Source organism: Cibotium barometz, chromosome 18 (assembly GCF_041138505.1).
Source record: "Cibotium barometz isolate CiBa-2024 chromosome 18, ASM4113850v1, whole genome shotgun sequence".
In the NCBI taxonomy this organism is placed as follows: Eukaryota; Viridiplantae; Streptophyta; class Polypodiopsida; order Cyatheales; family Cibotiaceae; genus Cibotium; species Cibotium barometz.
Window position 1 is genome coordinate 58,866,251 of NC_141063.1, and position 21,471 is coordinate 58,887,721.

At 44.9% G+C, this 21,471-nt stretch overlaps 1 protein-coding gene across 3 annotated transcripts in view; it reads right to left on the reverse strand.

The window, feature by feature from the left end:
- Positions 1-15,698, reverse strand: part of LPA3 (Low PSII Accumulation 3) — a 147,666-nt gene extending 131,968 nt beyond the window's left edge. The window contains exons 1-6 of one of the 3 annotated variants that reach the window (XM_086812805.1): positions 15,245-15,698; positions 15,103-15,166; positions 14,885-14,915; positions 14,672-14,764; positions 14,327-14,389; positions 5,714-5,825 (exon numbers count right to left, since the gene is read on the reverse strand). In XM_086812805.1, coding sequence (XP_086668931.1) covers positions 5,714-5,825; positions 14,327-14,389; positions 14,672-14,764; positions 14,885-14,915; positions 15,103-15,166; positions 15,245-15,581 — 700 coding nt within the window. In that variant the 5' untranslated portion in view covers positions 15,582-15,698. The remainder of the gene's footprint in view (positions 1-5,713; positions 5,826-14,326; positions 14,390-14,671; positions 14,765-14,884; positions 14,916-15,102; positions 15,167-15,244) is intronic. The other 2 variants (XM_086812803.1, XM_086812804.1) reach the window with 2 other exon arrangements.
- Between the last annotated feature and the right edge of the window lie 5,773 nt (positions 15,699-21,471).

Below are 21,471 nucleotides of genomic sequence, written 5' to 3' on the forward strand. Positions count from 1 at the left end.
GCCTCTCAATCAGCATCTATTCTTATGGAGATGTCTTGTGGCAATACTTTCAGTTTTTGCTTTTCTGGCAAGACGACATATCTCCAATGATAGATGTTGTAGATGTGGATGACAAGCAGAATATGAACCTCATCTTCTTTGGCATTGCACGGAGTCCAAAAAATTCTTGCAAGAACTGACTCACAACCTCCGAGGACGTTTTCCATCGTTCAAAGCAGGAGAACCCTTCTGGATTTTTGGTGTTCTGCCATTTTGTATGGTTGGATTTGACACTTTCATCATTTGGATGAGATATTGGACACTTTGGACTATTTGTTGGAAGACTCGTAATCATGCTATGTTTTGAGGATTCTTATGCTTTCTTTCGTGCCAATCTTCACCATGATTGTCGATAGCTGGAGGCTATTGACATCCCATAGTTTGGAGTCGTCTTCTACTGTTTTTAGCTTTCTTCCTTGGATGACTTCTCTCGGAAGTACATCCTCCCCATGTATATTGTTTTTTGGTAATAGAGGACTCTGTGTGTTTTCCCTCTTATATGTTTGTAACACCTTATTTTATAATAGGCTCCATTCCTATTTTATCCCTATTTTGAGTAGGGGGGATAGTTCTAGAAGCCGTAGAATCTTATGTGTAGTCATAGTTAAGCTCCATTTGTAGGCTTGACCGTGATCTGTTAATCAATAATCATGTCAGGTATGGCCATTGTGATCTTTTGCATCACGTGGTGCTAGTGAGCCCAAATCACCTTAAGTATGAAGGCTATTCCTCATAGCACCACCCTAAAAGGGGGGATTTTTGGGGTTTGGCGTCTCTTGTGTGTGAACACTCCCTATGAGTGATTTAAATGATATCTAGATATTATACTTGCTTGACATAAGCAGTGATGTCATCCGGGAGAGCTTCTAAGGCTTTATAAAGCATTGTACTTAGTGATCTTTTAATATATCAAAACAAGCAAATCATTGTACCGTGCAATCATCTGTTCTCTTACTTTCAATCAATCACATCTCTCTCTTTCTTGCACGCACCATGGAGATCTTCTATTCTCCTTCGTTTAGCTTAGGCCTATGTAACCCTAAAGGTTAACAATGTGACCATTTTTCCATCTGGGGCAGCCCTTAATCTGACAAACAAATCCCTCTTAGAGGTGATATGTCTGGAGGCACCGCTATCAAAAAACAATATGGGCTCTTTCTCACCAATAAGACACATGATCCTGTAAAGCATCATAGCTACATACCAAAAAAACCCCAATCATCTTGCACAAAATGAGTTGAATCATCAACTTTGCTTGCAGAAGACTGAGAAGAGTCCACAGCCAAACCAGATTATTTCTTCTTCTCCTTGGTCTGTCTCTTCTTGCACTCACTAATCTAGTGCCCTGGCTTTTTACAATAGTGACACTTGCTCTTTTTCTTGGGCTGATCTACATTACTCTTTGCTTTGATTGATGCTTGTCCAGAATCAGCTTTTGACTGATAATAGGTGTCTAGATTTTTGGGTCTCAGTGCATTAGTACTATATGGGGTGATATCATCCATACTCTTATGGCTACTTGGGCTCGTATTCAGGGGTCCTCTCATTCTACGCAGGCAAAGCGCATTATATTTATGCAAGATGGCATTTTGTTTTTCTCTAGTCCCATAGGTCTCTCATGGCATAATGATGCTTTAGTGGTTGAAATCACCTTACATATTGGGGTGATTCTATTCTTTTCCGGCTTATAGATGTGATTGTTGTATGCCTTTTTCATACTTAATAGAGGTCTCTTTCTTGAAAAAAAAAAAATTAATTAGCTGCTCCCGAAGATCTTGAATCTTCAAAAGATGATTGGCCATACTGTGACCTTCATGCATATGCACGTTCTCAAGTTCTTTCTTGAGATAGACTACCTCTGCCTCATTTTTTGCCTGATACATAGTTTCCAATACATGCACATTGTGAAGTCTTGCATAACCAAACGTGTGGAATAATTCACCTCTTGAAAGACAAAGAGATCAAAGATTGTCTTGGACATCACGTGCATCCCATCTTCTATGTTCCTAAGTGGCAGGAGCAGGTGTGCTGGAACTTGCCAAGCACCTCTATCAAGAGTGGCAGGTGCAATGTCAGCAAGACGGGGCTCATCACCATTGACATACCCCCAAAGACCCTTGGCAACCAGCAAGTTCCTGACCATAGAACTCCACAAGGAGTAATTGCTCCCATTAAGTTTGTCTTCTTGGGACAAAACAACAAATACATATGTTGCATTCTACGCCATTTTGCAAAATGCACAACTCACAGGAATTGACAAGAGGCACAAATATCCTGTATGCACCCCAAATATGCAGTAAGAAATTTAAGGAAGGAGTGGGAAAAGCCTCGATTTTGCCTTTACAGATGTAATTTGTCGACACCGGAATAGTGTTGTGTGTAAACAGCCAATGTTGGGAAGCTCAAGAACACACCCAAATCAGAAAACTTAATTGTGGTAACTTTCACACCTTCAATTTTGTGTGGGCAGGTACAAAATGCCACATCAACACTGTATGATCACCTCCAAACAGGTTCAAATTTTGCAGAGGTGATGTACACAGGGGAGCAAACAAGAAAAAAAGGTTTGGTCGTAAAGCTATACGAGCACATCCCACAATTTTGAAATTAGGGTTTGCTGATTTTGACTCCACAAGCAGATTCGGGGTGTGCTGTTGTGTACCTTACATGAAAGGTTTGGTCAGATTGAGCAAAAACCCTAAAATAAGTAGAAACACTCCAGACCTACCTCGCCCGAGAGAAGTTACCTCGGACCGAGCCTCTGCACTCCAGCGTGCCCGACGCCCTCGGTTTCCCCGTCGGCCACGATCACGTCATCAGCTCCAAATCCAGGACATGATACACCGCCATCGAGCTACCTTTCCACGTGACATAGCTGAGGCCGACCTCTCCGCCATACTCATTAGCCCCATGCTTGATATTTTGGAGAGTGGTATACCATCTACTCGGAGCTGATGCTACTCTCTCATGTTTCTGTGTTCTAAGTATTCCATGATGAGTTTCCATGGACAGTTTTGTATCACCCTAGTGAGATGGCTATGTTTATGTTTTCTTTCTGTTTTATTTTCCATTCCATGATGAGATATGCCATGGACATTATTGTATCACTTTGGTCTCATAGGCCCATTGGGTCTTTAGTAGACACTTAATATATCTTTCTTTCTCTCTCTCTCTTGTTTAACACTACAGCACAGTGGGTCTGGAGATCAGCGCCTACTTTCACATATGGGCAGGAGACAGTGGAGTATGTTGACTCATACACATATCTTGGAGTGGTGTTCATTGGGCCCACATTTTCCATGAGGGGGGCAGTAGAGGCCAGATTGACTAGAGGATATGCAGCACTAGGAGGTCTAGAGAGGATGTGCTCACAGGTACAGTTTCAGGAGCCACGCACTAAGCTGTGGCTTTTTGACACGCTGGTCACATCGGCTATGCTATATGGAGTACAGATCTGGAAGCCTAGCCTAGATCGTCACAGTCCATCAGGACGCACATACGATAGATGGAGATCGATGGAGAGACCACTTGTGTCCATGATCTCCGGGATGATTCGGGCTAAGGCCTCGGTACCCCATGAGATTATTAGAGCCGAGATGGGAGCAACACCGATCGTAGTCGAGGCTCTTGCCAGATCAGTGTCCTTCATTCATAGCACCTGGGAGCTTCCCCGACACCGGTATGCACGACTTGCTTTAGAGACCTCTCATCAGCTAGCCATGGAGGGAGACACTTCATGTTGGTATGCGCAGATAGCATCCTGGTTTGAGCTCCATGGGTTTAGTTTAGACAGACTTCCACCCTTCCAGTACTCTCTGGAGGCACCCTCTCTCACCTTGACACATTCTGAGATTAGTAGTCATCAGACAGGACCTCATTCAGTTAGACACTAGGAAGACATGGCTAGAGCCCTCACAGGAGTTGGGGACAAAGATGGCTTTCTATAGAGACCATCTTCTCCGCACCACTCAGGATGGCTTTATACTTAGACCGAGCTACATGGATACCCATCTTTCTCATGGATTGAGGTGCGCCATTGGGCAAATCCGCACCTTTATTGGCTCTACGGAGTAAGAATCAGTTTACCCTCTTCACATCACTTAGAGATAGAGACAGGCAGATTTAGAGGCATACCTCCAGGGGACAGGATTTGTCAGATTTGTTGGTTAGAGCCAGAGACGGAGGAGCACTACATCTGTCGCTCGCTGCACAGCATATTATGAGATTCGAGGGCGCTACCATTGCCTTTTCAGAGAGGGATTTGGACCACTCACTAGAGTCATGGACTATTGTGATCAGCGATGCTTGGGTTTTTATCTCCTGGAGATCCGCACTCTCAGAGAGTCCATTATCAAGAGCAGACGCCCGACTGGCAGGGAGTCCACACAGAGACAAATTACTGACTTCTTTAGAGGGACTACCCGGGAGGACACACAACCAACAGCCCAGCAGTGGGCACCCCGTGGGACTCTAGTTGAGAGAGCTATCTAGTTGGGCAGATCCAAACGCCCGAGGACTCGTGGATCCTCACACCGGAGACGGTGCCTACACCGGAGGATTCAGAGCATAATTGCGAGGCATTGGGCTCGTCCGACCAGGCATCTCACTATGGCAGATATCCAGGCCATCCGGCAGAGACCCATGCTAGAGCTCCTAGGATGATTACCACTCCAGCTGTATACTATTGTACTCACTGTCACTTTTGTACTCCCCCATATTCATGTATTCATGTATCCATGTACTCATGTACCCCATTTTGACTAGTAGCATTAGCTTCCCACTCTCCCTAGTTGCTGCTTCCGGATGCTCCCTACTGATGTATTGTAGGGCTAGATACTTACCTTCAGTTCTTTCTTTTCTTTTCCAAACAGTGTATCACATGTCACATGGTTGTAACTTTGGTCTCATAGGTCACTTTGGCCTTTTGAAGATGTTAATATAACATTTCATTTCATTTCTCACACACACACAGAGGAAACAAATTGATTGAGAGAGAGAGAGATAGGGAGAAGTACTTGCATGTATATTCACACAATAGTGATAAGTGACAAGTACAAGTGATAAAAATAAAACCTAGTCTAGGTGTCCTTTCACACCAAATGTCCAAGGGGAAAAAAACCCTAGGACAAAAGTGCCCTTGGAGTTAGTGCATGTTCGCATGTAGCATTACATATAAACATATGTATTCATGTATGTACATAAATATTCATGTATGTACATAAATATACATGCATAAGTGTGTGTACATGCGTGCCCTTGTGTATGCGTACATGCATGCATTCAACCATGTGTATGTATGTTGGTACGTACATATGTATGTATGTATATATAGGTATGTATGCAAGGACTTTTATAGCAACCAAAAAAAATGGGCGGAAGTGAAACAATGCCAAGGGGAATCCAAAAGTGGTCCATGACTATGATCAGGTTCTTGGGGAACCAGCATAAGGATGCATAAATTATCATCAACTTTCTCCCCAACTTCAGCCTCAAACAAACAAAGAATATTTTTCCTTATTCACTTGTTCCAACATATGGTTGTACTACATGTTTAAGATCCCTATTCAACTTACAATAACCATGCATTAAAAAGATAAGTTGAACCATGCAATCTGATTATCTTGTTCACAGAATTGCCCTACATAAAGTTGACTTTTCACTACAAGGAGCAAACCTTCCTCATCATTGTCAAAATCAAAATCCAAAGCGTTTCGCAATGTTTTCAAGAAGTTGTTCCCTGCTCCACCTGGGACATCATCCAAAGACCCAAAGCTAATGCCACTCATCTGCAAAACCAAACCCAACACATTATCCTATCAAATGGAGAAAATATCGATTGATGATGATTGTGCATATCACATTATAAAGCATGTAGTTCTCTCCTCTCCTACTTAAATCCTAAGCAATTTATTAGTACCAAGGCACCTTCACATTGCATATCTTGTATCCATGTGGCAATTCCCTCTGTCAAAAATACCGCTCTCAAGAATATATTCTATGTAAAAATATTTTCTTCAAGTAAATCTCCGTTTAGCATGGAAAATCTTAACCTTTGGCCTTACCAAGGTCATCCAACATCTCGCTCTAGAACATAGTCACAAAAAAACGCGTTTTGAAGTAATGAAACGTGTGAAACGTTTCTACCCCAAAACGTTTCGAAACAAATTCAAAACCTCTACAAAAGTTGGCGTTTCGCCCAAATTTGGAGGCATGGTTGTCTGCAGGACGCGTACTGCAGCAACCGCACGTAAAGTACGGTACGAACGGAAACAACCGGAATGAAACAACGCCGAAACATTTTTTGCCTGACTAGCGTTTCGCTGCTGACGTACGAAACGAAACGTACGTTTTGTACCATACTGTACGGTGCGGTGCAACTGCAAACAAACCTGTTAAAAAAAAAAATTGCCCGTTTTTTTAACCCGTTTGTTGTAGCCGTTTGGGGCTTGGCCTAGGATCCCTTCACGGCAGCTTCACCTTGGTGCTTGTATAAGAGCTTTCAAGGCTTCACTGTTCGCCTCTCTTCCGCCTCTCTCTCTCGCTACTGTCCGGTCCCCACCCGCCCTCTCTCTCTTCACTTCTCTCTCTGCGCCTTCTCTGCTAATCGCTTCGCCCTCTCTCTCTTCGCCCCCTTTCCCCACCCGCCCTCTCTCTCTCTTCGCTTCACTGTTTGCCTCTCTCCCGCCTCTCTCTCTCGCTACTGTCCGGTCCCCACCCGCCCTCTCTCTACGCCTTCTCTGCTGTTCATTTCGCCTCTCTCTCTCTCTCTCTCTCTCTCTCTCTCTCTCTCTCTCTCTCTCTCTCTCTCTCTCTCTCTCTCGCTATTGTCCGGTAGCCCCTGGGGTATGCAGATTGTGCAGAGAGGAGGTGGAGAGTGAGGAGCATTATGTATGCAGATGCAGAGCATATACAGCCATCAGAGAGAGAGATCCCATTTTATTGAGAGAGCCACATTCCCTACGCCAGATCTTTGAGGCAGCAGACCAGCGCATAATGGGGAGATTCATTCTAGACATACAGCGCCACAGAGAGACATCATTACAAGCTCAGACAGCTCCAGAGGGGGGACGACAGACACACATTACTACATTTTTTCAGAGATCCATCCCACTCCCAGCCCCTACACGGCAGGGAATTACTCTCCAGAGAGCAGAGACACTCAGAGCCCGCAGGAGACAGAGGACACCTGGCTTTCGGACACCACGCCTATACCAGAGAGAGATGACAGAGATCAGAGCTCAGTTTCACAGAGAGGGTGCGGAGCGACTGGCTCGCTTCAGAGCACACCCAGGCATGTTCTTCAGGGAGCTGTGGACACCCCCTTCATTGATGTATACCATTTTATACCCCCTGTATGGTACAGGATGGAGCTAGCTAGGTTGCATATCATGATTGTATACTCCATGCATATAGCTTTGCATTCTCCTAGTAGTAGAGCTCCATCCCCTTCACCACTCATTGTACTTATTGCACACCCATATTCAGCTTTTTAGTTCAATACTTTTTCATTTTGTTGGGATGATAGAGGTTACCCCATACAGGTACACCGATTTGTCTCATAGGCCGAGTTCGGTCTTTTGCAAGACATTAATAAAATCTTTCTTTCTTTCTTTCTCTCTCTGGGAGGGACATCATCTTCTACTATGAGACGCATCAGGCTCCTGGATAGTCCATGCCACATGTTAGTGGATACCGATGGGAGACAGCTTGTAGACAGGAGACTCGTTCAAAGCATAGAGGACGGGGCCCAAGAGGAGTGGCAGTATTGTTTAGAGAGGAGCTGCAGCCACTGATACATATAGTCCGCAGAGATGAGCAGGCTAGGTACATGTGGGTTAGACTGAGGGCAGAGATGAGCAGATATCTCTACATTGCTATATGCTATTTTGCTCCTAGTACATCAGTGTATGCATCACCTAGCAGGCAGTCCGCCTTTTCTATTTTGGATGATGACATTTGGGAGTTCTCCAAGGATGGTGACATCATTCTCTTGGGGGACTTCAATGCGAGGACCGCCCATAACCAGACAGTATTTTATGATACCTGAGGGAGCTTGATGTTAGGGATATGGGCCTATCTGGACTATCACAAGATGAGGAACACACTGAGTATGGGCGGTATTTGATAGACATGGGGACTGCACATGGATTGGCCATCCTGAATGGCCTACAGACATACCCGACAGCGGGCGGTTTCACTAGTTTTCCACATCGGCATGGTGCTAGTACAGTGGACTATGTTATGGCTCAGCCCAGTCTCATTCTACCACTCACAGACAGTCACGGATTACCTTCCGGCGCCTAGTGCGACGGAAGAAGAGGGCTTATCTTGCTCAGTTAGAGAGGGATTTGTATCGGTTATTTATGAGTCAGGACTCAGGCAAGGCATGGAGACTATTCTATGAGCATTCACCATCACCAGCCATTACCTCCACAGAGATTTGGGGCGAGTATGCAACATCCCTGTACACAGCACCAAGGTAGCCGCCCCTGCCAGACCCATCAGAGCCATGCCCAGAGACATGTGCTTGGTAATCTGAGTCTGTCGTCCCCCCTCTGGAGCTGTCTGAGCCTGTAATGATGTCTCTCTGTGACGCTGTATGTCTAGAATGAATCTCCCTAGTATGCGCTGGTCTGCTGCCTCAAAGATCTGGCGTAGGGAATGTGGCTCTCTGAATAAAATGGGATCTCTCTCTCTCATGGCTGTATATGCTCTGCATCTGCATACCCTCTCCTTCTCACTCTCCACCTCCTCTCTGCACAATCTGCATACCCTCTTCTCTCAGGGGATCTGTGCTGCTCTGCTAGTCTCGATCTCCAATCGTTGTGATGAGACTCTAAGCTGACCAATAGCTACTCGGGAGCCATGTGGTAAAAAGCCCTCAATCTATCTAGGCCTCTCTATAAATCCATCATCAGTGATACTCATGAAGTGATCTCTGTAGTATAGCATCTTCGGTGGAAGAGGCTGTGTAGGTGATATCCATGTCTCTCGTGTATAGAGCTGCCATAGGTGCTGTCTCAATACTCTGTTCCTCTCACTATGAGAGAGACGGATATGTGGTGCATCTCTGTCATACTGGAATGGTGGTAGATGATCCATGTCTAGGCCATGCTATGAGAACCAATGTGTGACCTGTGCATACCATGATCCTCTGTCTCCTGCCTCAGCCAGCTGTCTAGATGCCTCAAAAGCTCTGTATGACAATCTGTCCTGTGGCATCTCTCTGAATCTGTCTAGCAGGCATATAGTCTGGAATATGGCCTCTACCATCATAGGAGGCGCAGCAAACTCCGCTCGGATAATGTCATGAGGTACTGACGGTTTGTTAAGTATCATGCGTGCCATCATGAGGACCTGTGGTCTCTCTATCTGTGTCCACCAATGGGTAGCAAGTCCTGGCGCCCATACCGCTGCTCCATACATCAGTGCCGGTGTGACTAATGTGTCAAATAGCCACCCCTTCGTCCGGGGCTCTTAAAAATGCGCCTGGTGGCATTGTCTCTCTAGCATAGCCAATGCTGCATATCGCCGTGTCAATCTGGCTCTGGCTCTGCTGAACCCATGGTGAAGCGCTTGGCTACTGCAGAGAAGGTAACCCCTAGGTACATGTATGACCTGTCTCCATGTATGAAAGACCATAACCTTGGTTTTCCCAAGGTTCATAGTAAGACCACTCTGTGTGCAGAAATCATATTGAGTGCATGTAGATGCTGCTGTAGACCTCCTGGAGACTCAGACACTAATACAATATCATCAGCATAAAGCATAATATGTACTGAGGTACCTGCTAGATCAACTCCATCTCCGCCTCCCCGTGTAATGAAGTCAGCCACCTCATCAATGTATAACCCAAATAGCGTGGGGGAAAGTCGGCATCCTTGCTTCACACCAATGGTGCTAGCAATAGTCTCGGGCATACCTCCTAGGCATCTGCCTCGCCCAAAAAAATGCTCATATAATGCATAGATGCCCCATGTAATATCTATTGGTATGCCAAGAGACTGCAGGCGCTGAAAGAGCCTCTCTCGTGGTACTGTGTCAAATGCCTTGCGGAAATCCACAAAGCAGCAATAGAGCTTTCTCTTCCTCATTCTGGCCTGATCAATCATACATCTCAAAGTGAATACATGGTCAGTGGTAGAGAAAGCTCTCCTGAAGCCTGCCTGCCCTGATGAGCGTAAACCTGCTCGCTCAGCATATAAGCTAAGCTCTTGCTCCAACACTGCACCATAGAGTTTGGCCAACACGTGGCCAACCCTAACCGTCCTGTAGTTGCTCGGATCAAGCATATCCTGTCACGACCCTGTGTTTTTCTCTGAACAAGATGCAGGTGTGCACGGGGACATGGTGGACAGTGTGAATGGCATCAGGTGGGAGTGAAAATGGGAGCCCATGTGTGGATAACCCCAAGTGTGAAGGGGACCAAGTGATTAAAGTCTCTCATAACCCATGGGGACAAAGGATTTTGGAGGGGACAAAGGTTTAAAAACCTTTGAAATTATTAAAAAGCCCTTCATTAAAGAAAAACGTGGCCCTTATGCTATTTTGGGGCCACTTGTGCTTTTTGGGAAAAAGAGGGGCTGCCAGGCAAAAGGGGCGCCTATCTCTTGAAGAGGCGCATGTGCTTTTCATGGGGGAGTAGGTGGACTGCATGCTGGCTGCGCACAGGAGTATCCATGCAGGTCTGTACGATTGTACGGACAGGACAGAAAACAGGCGCATACGGGCTGCTGTGCGTGGAGAGTTTTCTGAAAAAGAGGCGCATACAGGCAGGGGCTGCAGGGCTGCGTTTCTTGCAGGCGGCTGCAGGACTACAGGCGCACAGAACTGGGTGTGCCCTCTCTCTTTCCCATGCCAACAAGTGGACTGGACTGCAGATTGGCTGGCTGGCTGCGCTGCTGTCCATACAGGCAGAGTTGGACACAGGCATGAACTGCAGGTACAAGTCGGCAGCGTGGAAGAGAGGACAGTTGGGCAGTGGCTGATCTGAGCGTGGGACTCTCCCCCTTCCTAGTGAAAAGCTGCGCAGGTAATCAGGGCATGAGATGCTCTCTTGGAAAGAGGGGACTGCAGGAGAAACAAGGGCGTACATGTGGGGACAGCCAGTACCGCTTTCTCTTTCTCTCTTTCTCTCTCTCTTCCTATGCTGAAAAGTAGACAGGGGCTGGTTTCTCAGGACATTAAGGTGAACGAGGGGCTGGTTTTTTCATGAACATAGACATCATGTCGATGGCGTTCAACTGATGGAACTTTTAGCTTCTCTATGCTTTGGTTCGGGACTCTTTTGGGACAGTTTATGGGCTGTTTTTGTTTGGCTGCAAATTCAGCTATGTGCTTGGGTTTTTGGCTGCAAGTACAAGGTCATTTGGTTATGTTTCTTGGCATGGGAGTGATGCAAGCTCGCATGGCTGTGTGCTCATGGAGCAGATTGTTTTCTTCCTGCTAGAAAGGAACAGTGGGACCTACAGTTATGGGCATCTCTATGTTGCCAGATGTTTCATGAGGGAACAGATAACTAGATGTATGGAAACAGGACAGAAGTTTCAAAGGGAAACTGGCCTAAGGGTTTCATGTGGAAACAGGTCGTAGGTTTCTCAAGGAAATAATGTTTTTGGGTTTCTCCAGGAGATAGGTCACATGCAGGCAGAGGGTACAGGAATGGACACATGTTTGGTACAGCCTTGCTACTGATTGGACAGGGGACAGGGAATCCATGACAGAGATGGATAGTACCCTTGGAAGGTAGAGAGGGTTGGTACAGGTGTGTCAACTGTATGGTATGCTGTGCTGTGATACGAGTTCTCTTTTGAGAGACAGTTTGGGAGTCTGTGTTGTGATGCAAAAGCACTGGATGTGTCAGGGTGTGATGCTATTCATAGTGTGAGAGGCTATGGATGGTTGTGGCAGCCTTGATCATGGGAGAAAGCTTCTGTATGCAGACTCAATGTGTGAGAGTCTTTCGATGTGAAAAATAGCTGGATTTTGTTTGTGGATGCCGAGTGGACAAAAAGCCATGATGCAGGTTCTTTGCAGGCTTCAGGAGTTCTACTATGACGACTGAATTACCAGCCTTATATTGTAATCAAAGCTCTTAAAATCAATTAAAGAAATACCGCAAGGGGCGCCACTGCGATTTGGGGCCAATCGGTGTCCGTGTACTATTTGTAGGAGCACTCTAGCCCCCCCTGTTTGTTTTCCTTTTCTAGGTCCTCAATGGTGTTGAAGTGTTTTATGTGCGAGTGTTTGTTTCACCGCCCGTCAAGGCCGGTTTACATATCCCCTATTTTGTGGATCGGCACAATGGTGTGCATCGTCGTGCAAGAAAAGAAGCCAAAGAATCTACTGCATATATGAGATGCTCACCCTGTAGGCCCATATGGTCGGCGGCTCGTCCATGCTGTAGGCAGCGGATAGCTTCCTTTACCATCGAGTGGGTAAAGAAGCTAGCTGTGGTAGGTCAAGGCTCCTGTGGCTGAGGTATAGGTGGCTGCTGTGGGGCGTGGTATAGGCCCTCTGCATATGTGTGCCATGTTTGTGGGTTTGGAATGGGTGTCGGTGTCCAGGGCTCTCTGAAGTGCCGCCATGAGATAGGGCTATCTCTACTCATGAAGAAATGGAAGATCTCTAGCTCCTGTATCTCTGCTAAGGCCCGCCTTTTGCGGCGAGTAAGTCTCCTCATAGTGCAACAAGTTCTACCCGAACAACCCTAGCATGGATCCACATCACAACTTAGCTATCATACCAAATGGCACCCTACATTGGTTGTTGGCAAGCACTAGCTCACTTTGTGGAAACAAGTTTCATAAATTTTTCATCCACACCTCATCACCCCCTTCACAAAAGAACAACTCATGATTGGGTAACAAGTTGTACGAACTCTCCCACCTTACGCACATCCATTCATGTGAGACAAAGCAACTATGTAAGAGAAGTCCTCTACATACCTATCATGTGCTCAATGTATAATATACCACACAAGATTTCCCATGTTCAGAATTGAATAGAGCCTGTGTTCAATCATAATGTCACATGCACCCATGCACTGAGGTGCCATGTGACACACTGGCTCATCATCAATGTTATACTTATACGAATTTAATTTCTTTTTAGGATTATTTGTCATACGTTGTGACCCTATTGCGAGCCCTACTCTAGGGACATGTTAGGCATGAGCTACATAGGTTGGGCACCCTTTTGACCATGTAAACACACATTAGTGTGTGGGCACTAAAAGGAGTTGCCACCATTAAAGTTGGTGGTCTATGCCACATGGCACAAGGTGAATGGACCCCCTTTCCACCTCTTCCACCACCCTTCCATGATTGCTGCTCTCTCTCTCACGTTTAGAAGTTGGTGCATTGTCTCTCTCTCTAATCTACAGGTCAACCATCACCCAAGAGCACTTGTTTGCTGCCGTACAGCTGCCCACCCTGTTCTTGTTGCCGTACTGCAGCCGTACAGCCCTCTTACTGCCATGGTGTACCTCTCGCACAATGCCATACTGTTTACCTCTGTCGTACCTGCACATGCTGCTGTTCCTACTGCTGTGGGCTGACTAAAGCTGCCGTAGAGCACTACAGTTATCTGCTGTACTTTCCGTACCAGTTGTTGAACCGGCTGTACCTTTTGTAACAGTAGTGGTACCTGCAGCTGTTTTTGTTGTACCAGCTGTTGCATATGTTGTACCTGCAAAACCTTCTGTACTTGCTCTCAAATGTGCTGTACCACCCTTACTGTCAGCTGTAACTGTTGTACTTGCATCTGCACTTGCTGAAACAGTTGCTGTGCTTACAGTAGTACCTGTAGAACTTGCAACAGTATCTACTGGTACTCGTACCAGTTGACACCTACTTGTACCTGCTGAATATCATCCTATATCTACAGTAACAAATATACGTGATGTGAACCACCACCAAGTGTACCTGCTATTGGAAACCACATAACAGTACCTGTTCGTGTACTTGTACACGTTTGTGTACCTGTACCTGTCTGTGTACTCGTACCAGGAATGCTCGAGCCACAGTCTCTGCAAGGGTGTGAGCCAGGGTCTATAGTACGAGAGCGCATGTTTGTGCGTGGTCTCAGAATGACAGTTTCACGTTCACTTCCCTCCAGGTGTATGAGATTGGTGGCCAGGCTACTTTGACTCATTCGATGAGTCCGGCATCGACAATCGACTAATAAGTGCCCCCAACGTCACAATAACCCGCTATTATCGACCCTTGCTTTATTTATTAGCTTTTTACCCATAATTGCATCTCTTACATAGAATATGAACATTTACCAGTTCGAGTGCTGACTTGAAAACTCTTGAAGCTCTTCGCTTCTCTGGTTTATCAGGGAACACCTGTCAACAATACTCACAGCGAAACAAAATCAATTAAACACAGAAAATACCATGTGTGCACCTAAAAATTTTATAAGAAGCTCCTAAAAGATCAGAAACAATGATAAAACACTTGAACATACACACGAAAGTCCTCCTGTAGACATGTAAACACACTGATAAAATGGTGTGTTTCTATGATTGCTTCAACAGAGCCAGGTGCCATACATAACCCATAGGAGTAAACAATTGAATACAGCCCAAAGATAGGTACACATTTAGGTGTTTGTGAGGATTACTTACAACACGACAAGCAATGCCACGTATTTCATACAGTTTACGTATAAGTGCTAGAACCAGCTGAATGTTGGCATCAATGAACTCATCCGATGAACCCTGCATGATGCAGAAAACATTAATACCTTTCCAGTCTCAGCACATTCATCAATAGATATTATATGTAAGGGAATGCATGTAAATAAAAGCTATCGAAATAGTGTAGAAAAAACAATCAACCTTGTATCCGGATATGCTGCTAGGCAACGGGCTGGAGTGATGTTCGTGTATCCCACATATTTCACCATGCAGGCAAACAAGGAGTCAAAACACATGTTAAGCATAGACAGATGGTAACATTCATGCAAGCAAAAATTTGATGAACGATGAGCCACACTTAGATATGGCCATCCACTAGGATGACTGATATCAATATGCAAAGAGGGCAACAGACGTACGGAAACTCTATTTCGAGCCTCCGCTTGTTATCATCAAGCGCACAAGAAAGTGCTTTTACGGCATCTGCAAAAGGTCGAAACACCTGAATTCGACAAAGTCTAATTCTTCAATTGATCTCCAGAGACACGTCTCACATGTTACCTGCTATCAGAACATTATAGGAGGAAGGCTTGTACACCGCCAGACCAGATGTTACGTCTGCATCAGGTGTGGTAGTATCCGTGTCGAACGCCCTAGCAATCTGTCTCCTGTTTCTTGCTCTAGGGGGCTTGTTTCCGTTAGGGGTAAACGTCAATGAAATGCGTGACAAAATAGGGTTTTCACAACACGGTCTCCACCTGAGAGAGGTACGTGATGATGACGATGATGGTGGTGGTGGCGGCGGCAATGGTAATGAGGATGACGATGAGGATGCGGATGCCAGAAGAGGCGGCTTCTGCAATGAGGTAGCCGTTGGTATTGTTAATGTTGCTGCCATGGCCGGTAAAGCAAGAGCAGGGGTGATGATGAAGGCGAGCTCAGAACCCCGTCGCAGCGATGACTGCCAACTTCACTTTCCGCTATCCACTTCCATTATCTAATGGGTAACTTTTCAAGGTCTACTTAGTGGAAGTGGACGCTGTGGAAGTTGTATAAACTAGTCACTGGCAAGACTATTCTTGCATGCATACTCTTTCTCTTGGGGAGAGTAGAGATATGACTTATATTTGAAGCTCATTATGAGCCTCATGATCTTCAACTTGGCAATCTATATATGAACACACCATGCTTGCCATATATATTCATGTGGGATCTCCTAAAGCACTTACTTTTCTTTGAGAAGGCAAGTAAGTGGATATACACTATTTTTCTTGTGAGGCTTCGAGTAGTGAGATTAGGTAGTTAAGAGTGAGTTAAGTTGGGTGAGTGTGCAGCGACGATCGTGGGCGAGTGGGGCTTTGCCTCACATGTGTCAGTGCATGCCTCCGTACCTTGTGGGGGGTGACGGATTGCATGCATGGAGTGCAGTGGACGCAACGTCTAGAGGAAGATGTTGAGGGGTTGGGGGGAGGGCTGGGGAAACAAAGGCTCCGATGAGATGAAGAGAACGCGCAAGACAAAGGACGAAGGAAGAGATCGTAATAAGAAGACTTCGCCGGAAAGGGTAGTAGTAGATAGGATTATTGCCCAAGCTCAAAGGCCTCAAATCAAAAGCGGAAAGGTATGCCTATAGGTTTCACCTGAGTTGGTGAGGAGTCAAGTCAGGTTGTTTTCTTTGTGTAGTGCTATTATGTTTTATTCTGGTAGACCTCCGTCCAAAGCCGCTGTTGTTAGATGGTTGCAAGATAATGTTTTTCATGGTAGGGTTGTCTCTCAAGTCTTCTATCTAGGTAAAGGCTTCTTTAATATTCTATTTACCAAAGCTCAGGCTGTTTTAGAGTTCTTTGCTAGCGCACCTCTATTTATGGATCATAGGCTGATGCATGCTATCCCATTCGATCCTTTTTTCTATGTTAATAAAAGCCTTTCTGAAGCTTGTCCCGTATGGGTTGAGGTGGTGGGCCTACCTCCTTGGCTTCATCCAGCGCTGAGTGAGACTGCCAGTGCAATTGGACCGATTTTATATCTGCCAAAAGATGATGTGGAAAATCGTCACACTAACAGTGTATGCATTTCATGGAACATAACCATAGAGATGCCCAAGTCTATTGAAGTCGATTTAGGCAAAATGGAATTAATCTTGAAGTTCTGGCCTTTTCCTGAAGCATGCTTTAGATGTGGTGGGTTTGGGCATATTGTTGAGATATCGAGCTCAACTAGTGCTACGGCAGACATTGATGACCCGCCTGGGTGATAGCTTCCACATCTACACCACTAGCATGGTTGGTGCGATTATAGGTGATATGCGGCCAGTGGGATAACTGGCTATGTGACAGCATTTTGGATTACTAGAGACTGGCATAGTTATAGCGCTAGCTCATTTAGTCAGGTTCACATCATGGACTGACCCTTATATGTTGCAGTAGTCGAGTACTAACCCATATAGTGTGTTCTCTTATCTTTATGTTATGTTGGTTGAGTAGAGAAGAAGAAGATAGAAGAAAATTCAGTTATCCATCTCTCTCTTGTGTCTTGCTCTCTCTTGTGTGTGTGTTTGCTTGCTAGAGTTTGAAGCTCTCCCTCTCCCCCGCATTATCTTTATGGTATCAGAGCCTGGTTCGTGTGAGAGCTAAGGAGGCAAGCAATAGGCAAGAACAAGGAAGGAAGGAAGCGGTACTACACGGGTAAGAGCACCATCATCTCTTTCCCCTTCTTAGTTTAGGTGCAACACCCCCTCAATAGCTCTGAGAGCTACACATCTCTAATTGAGGAGCTGTCTTCGCGGGAGTGGAGCTACAAGGCAAGTATACTATAGCGTTTCGAGCTCGTTACGGGCCCTATTTTTCGTCGTTGCAAGGTATTTTTGGCAGTTTTCTGGAAGTTCCGGTAGAGAACTGTTTCTGCTCGAAATCTGGTTATTGCAATGCAGCAGTGCATTTTGGAAGTGCAGATAGGGTTTGCGCATGTATTGTTGATATTGGGTGTATGTACATGTACTCTGGTCACATTTGGTGACACACAAGTTGTGCTGAAGTACCGCTACTACAACAGTTACAGAAGATACTGTTGTATTATAGGTTGCATATACAGAAGTTGTCTATCTGCAGGTTATTTGATTGCTGCAGGAAAACATGTCTGACGGAATTAATCAGATTGTTAGTGAGAATCTGGATAAGAATAACTTCCATGCCTGGAAGTTCAGAAGAATGATCAATTTCCTAATGGGTAGAGGCTTTTGGGATTATGTAGAAGGAGACAATGAGGAGTCTCCAGAGTTATTTGAGGAGAATGCCACTCTTACAGATATAAAGGCATTCAAGGATTGGAATCAAGGTGCAAGAAAAGTCCTTTACTGGCTTTCAATTAGTGTCACAGACACTATCATAGGACACATACAGGATGCAAACACTAGCAATTACATGGCAGAATCTGGTTCAGATGTTCTAGACTAACACAAAGGCAAGGAAGTTGTAGTTAAAGCAAGAGTTACATAGTGCAGAAAAGAAAAGCACATCCATCAATGAATATGCCTTAAAGATCAAGGGCATTGTTGAATCCCTTGGGTCTATTAATGTATCAGTGGAGGATGATGATTTGGTGAGTGTATGTTTGAATAGGCTTGGCAAAGAGTACAAGCCATTCAAGACCTCCATTGCAGTTAGGGAAAATATTCCCAACTTTCGAGACTTGATATCTATGCTAATCATGGAAGAAAAGGCTTTAGGTGAGGACTCTTCTTCACAAAGCAAGAACACATCGGAACAGGCCTTCTACTCTAATTCAAGTAGAGGCCGTGGTCGAGGCCAAGGCGGTGGCCGACAAGGAAATCAAAATTCTGGACAACAACAGTCCAATGATTCATAATAGCAATCATACACAAGTGGAAGAGCCCAGTCTAGAGGCAGGGGGAGCCAAAGAGGCCGAGGTGGTTAGTAAAGAAATCAAAATGCAAATAGTATAGAGTGCTATTATTGTGGCAAACCAGGACACATGGCAAAGGACTGCTACCAAAAGTAGAATGACATTAAAAGTGGGAAGTTGCAGCAAGGCAATTATGCATCATCTAGCAAACATGGAGGTATGACAGAAGTGAACAGTTGTTTGTGATGCAACACATGCTTAGTTCTATAACAGGAGATGTGTCACGATTTCAAGATATATGGTATGTGGATTCTGGCACCTCTAACCACATGACCAGTCATGCTGAGTGGTTTAGAGATATGCAGAAAATGAAAAAACCAGGTTATGTGGAAACAGGTGATGATACTGCGCATCCCATTGTGTATGTTGGTGAAGTGCCATTGTCTATGCAGGATGGCAAAATGAAGTACTTGGCTGATATACTTCATGTTCTACATATTACAAAAAACCTGGTTTCTGTTGGGCAGATGGTTGAGCAGGGTCTGCAACAAGTAAGGTTTAATCCTCAAGGATGTTTTGTGCAAGACTTCAAAAAATAAGTGTCGCTTGGTTGCAAAGGGTAACAGAAATGGCAGAATGTTTACTTTGGATGTGAACATGCCCGAGATAAAGGTAGCCTTGTTTGCGCATGGAACATGTGTCACTGCACATATTGACATATGGCACAAGCGCATTGGTCATGTGAATGTACATCGATTAAAGTCTATGCAGGCCCAAAATATTGTTGCAGGTTTGCTAAAGTTTAAGGTTGACGGTATGCATAAGGTATGTGAAGCATGCCAACTTAGTAAGCAAGCCAAACATGATTTCCCACATCAAAAGCATGTCAGTGCAACGCCATTGGATGTCATACATTCAGATGTATGGGACCGACCAAGACTGCAACAATTGCAGGTTGCAAGTACTATGTTACATTCATTGATGACCACACTAGGAAAGTGTGGGTTTATTTCATGAAGGAGAAAAGTGAGGTGTTTGCTCACTTTCAGAGATTTAAATCCTTGGTCGAGAAGGAAAAAGGCATGCAAATAAAATGCCTAAGATCATTTGGTGGGGGAGAACATTTCTCCAATGATTTCAACGATTTCCTAAGAAAGCAGAGAATCAAGAGGCAGTTTACGTGCAAGTACACTCCGCAACATAATGGTGTTGCAAAAAGGAAAAATAGGCACATTGCAGAAGTGGCACGTGCCTTGATGGTTGAAAAGAATATGCCACATTACTTTTAGGCAGAAGTAGTAGCAATTGCTATGTACATTATCAACAGGACACCCATTGTAGCTGTTCATGGTATGACTCCTGAATAGAAGTTTACAGGCATAAGACCGGATGTGTCTCACTTGAAAGTGTTTGGGTGTATTGCATATGTACATGTTCCTGATGAAGTGAGAACAAAGTTGGATCCAAAGGTAGAGAAATGCATCTTCATTAGTTATGCTATGGAGCAAAAAGGTTATCGATGCTATAACCCTACCACTTGTGAGATGCGAGTAAGCAGAGATGTTGTCTTCGATGAGATGAGTAGCTGGTATGCACCAGTAGTGAAGAAAATAGAAGATGTAAATGTAAGAAGTGTTGATGTTGCACCACATGTAGAGTAGCAATCACAAGTGCTGAGTGGACCTGGGGAGTCCTCAAGCAGTGGATCCAATGTTAGCCCATGGTCAGGTAGGTTGAGGAATGATGCAGGTACACATGTATCACGAAAAGGGAAGGAAAAGGTAGATCAACCTTTTGTGCCTGATCTGTCAACAGGTCACTCATATGTGGATGGTGACTCTAGTGGCTTTGAGCAGAGCCTTGATGAGGAGCTTGGCATTCCGTTTGTGGGTGGTTACTCCTGGTATAAGGAGAACGAGGGCTGTTTTGAGGACACCTGGCAGTGATCCAGGTGTACGCAAGTCTACGAGAGTTAGATACCCTGTTGACAGGTTGAGATATGATGGATATACAGCCCATCATTAGGTGGTGGATGCAAATGCAACATGGGAGTTAGTGCCTTTGCCTAAGGAAAAGAAGGCATTGGATGTAAGTGGGTGTATAAAGTCAAGCACAATGCTGATGGTTTAGTGAGCAGGTAGAAGGCAAGATTGGTTACCAAGGGCTATGCACAGACTTATGGCATAGACTATGAGGAGACATTCAACCCGATTGCAAGAATGGCAACCGTGAGCAGGTAGAAGGCAAGATTGGTTGCCAAGGGCTATGCACAGACTTATGGCATAGACTATGAGGAGACATTCAACCCGATTGCAAGAATGGCAACCGTGAGCTCTCATTGCTATGGCTGCAGCGAAAGGTTGGTCTTTACATCAACTGGATGTAAAGAATGCTTTCTTGCATGGTGATTTACAAGAAGAAGTGTACATGATGCAACCACCGGGTTATGAGAGTGATGCACATCAAGATTTTGTGTGCAGGTTACGCAAAGCCTTATATGGCTTGAAGCAGGCACCTAGAGCATGGTCAAACAAGATCGGGGAATATCTTGTTACCATTGGATTTCAGATATCAAATGTAGATTTTTCACTATATGTGAAAAAGACAGATAGAGGGATCATGCTATTAGTCATCTATGTGGATGACTTGATTATCATGATAGTGATGCAGACATACATGATGTCAGGATGCTTTTGAAGTAGAAGTTTGAGATAAAGGATTTGGGTGAGCCTCGATATTTCTTGGGCATAGAGATGGTGAGATCACCTCATGGCATTTTGCTATTGCAGAGGTAGTATGGCTTGGACTTGTTGTCCAAGTATGGTATGACATGCTGTAAGCATATTTCAATGCCATTAGAGCAGAACACAAAGCTTTTCGCAGATACAGATGAGCGTTTGGAGAACCCCACTACATATAGGCGCATA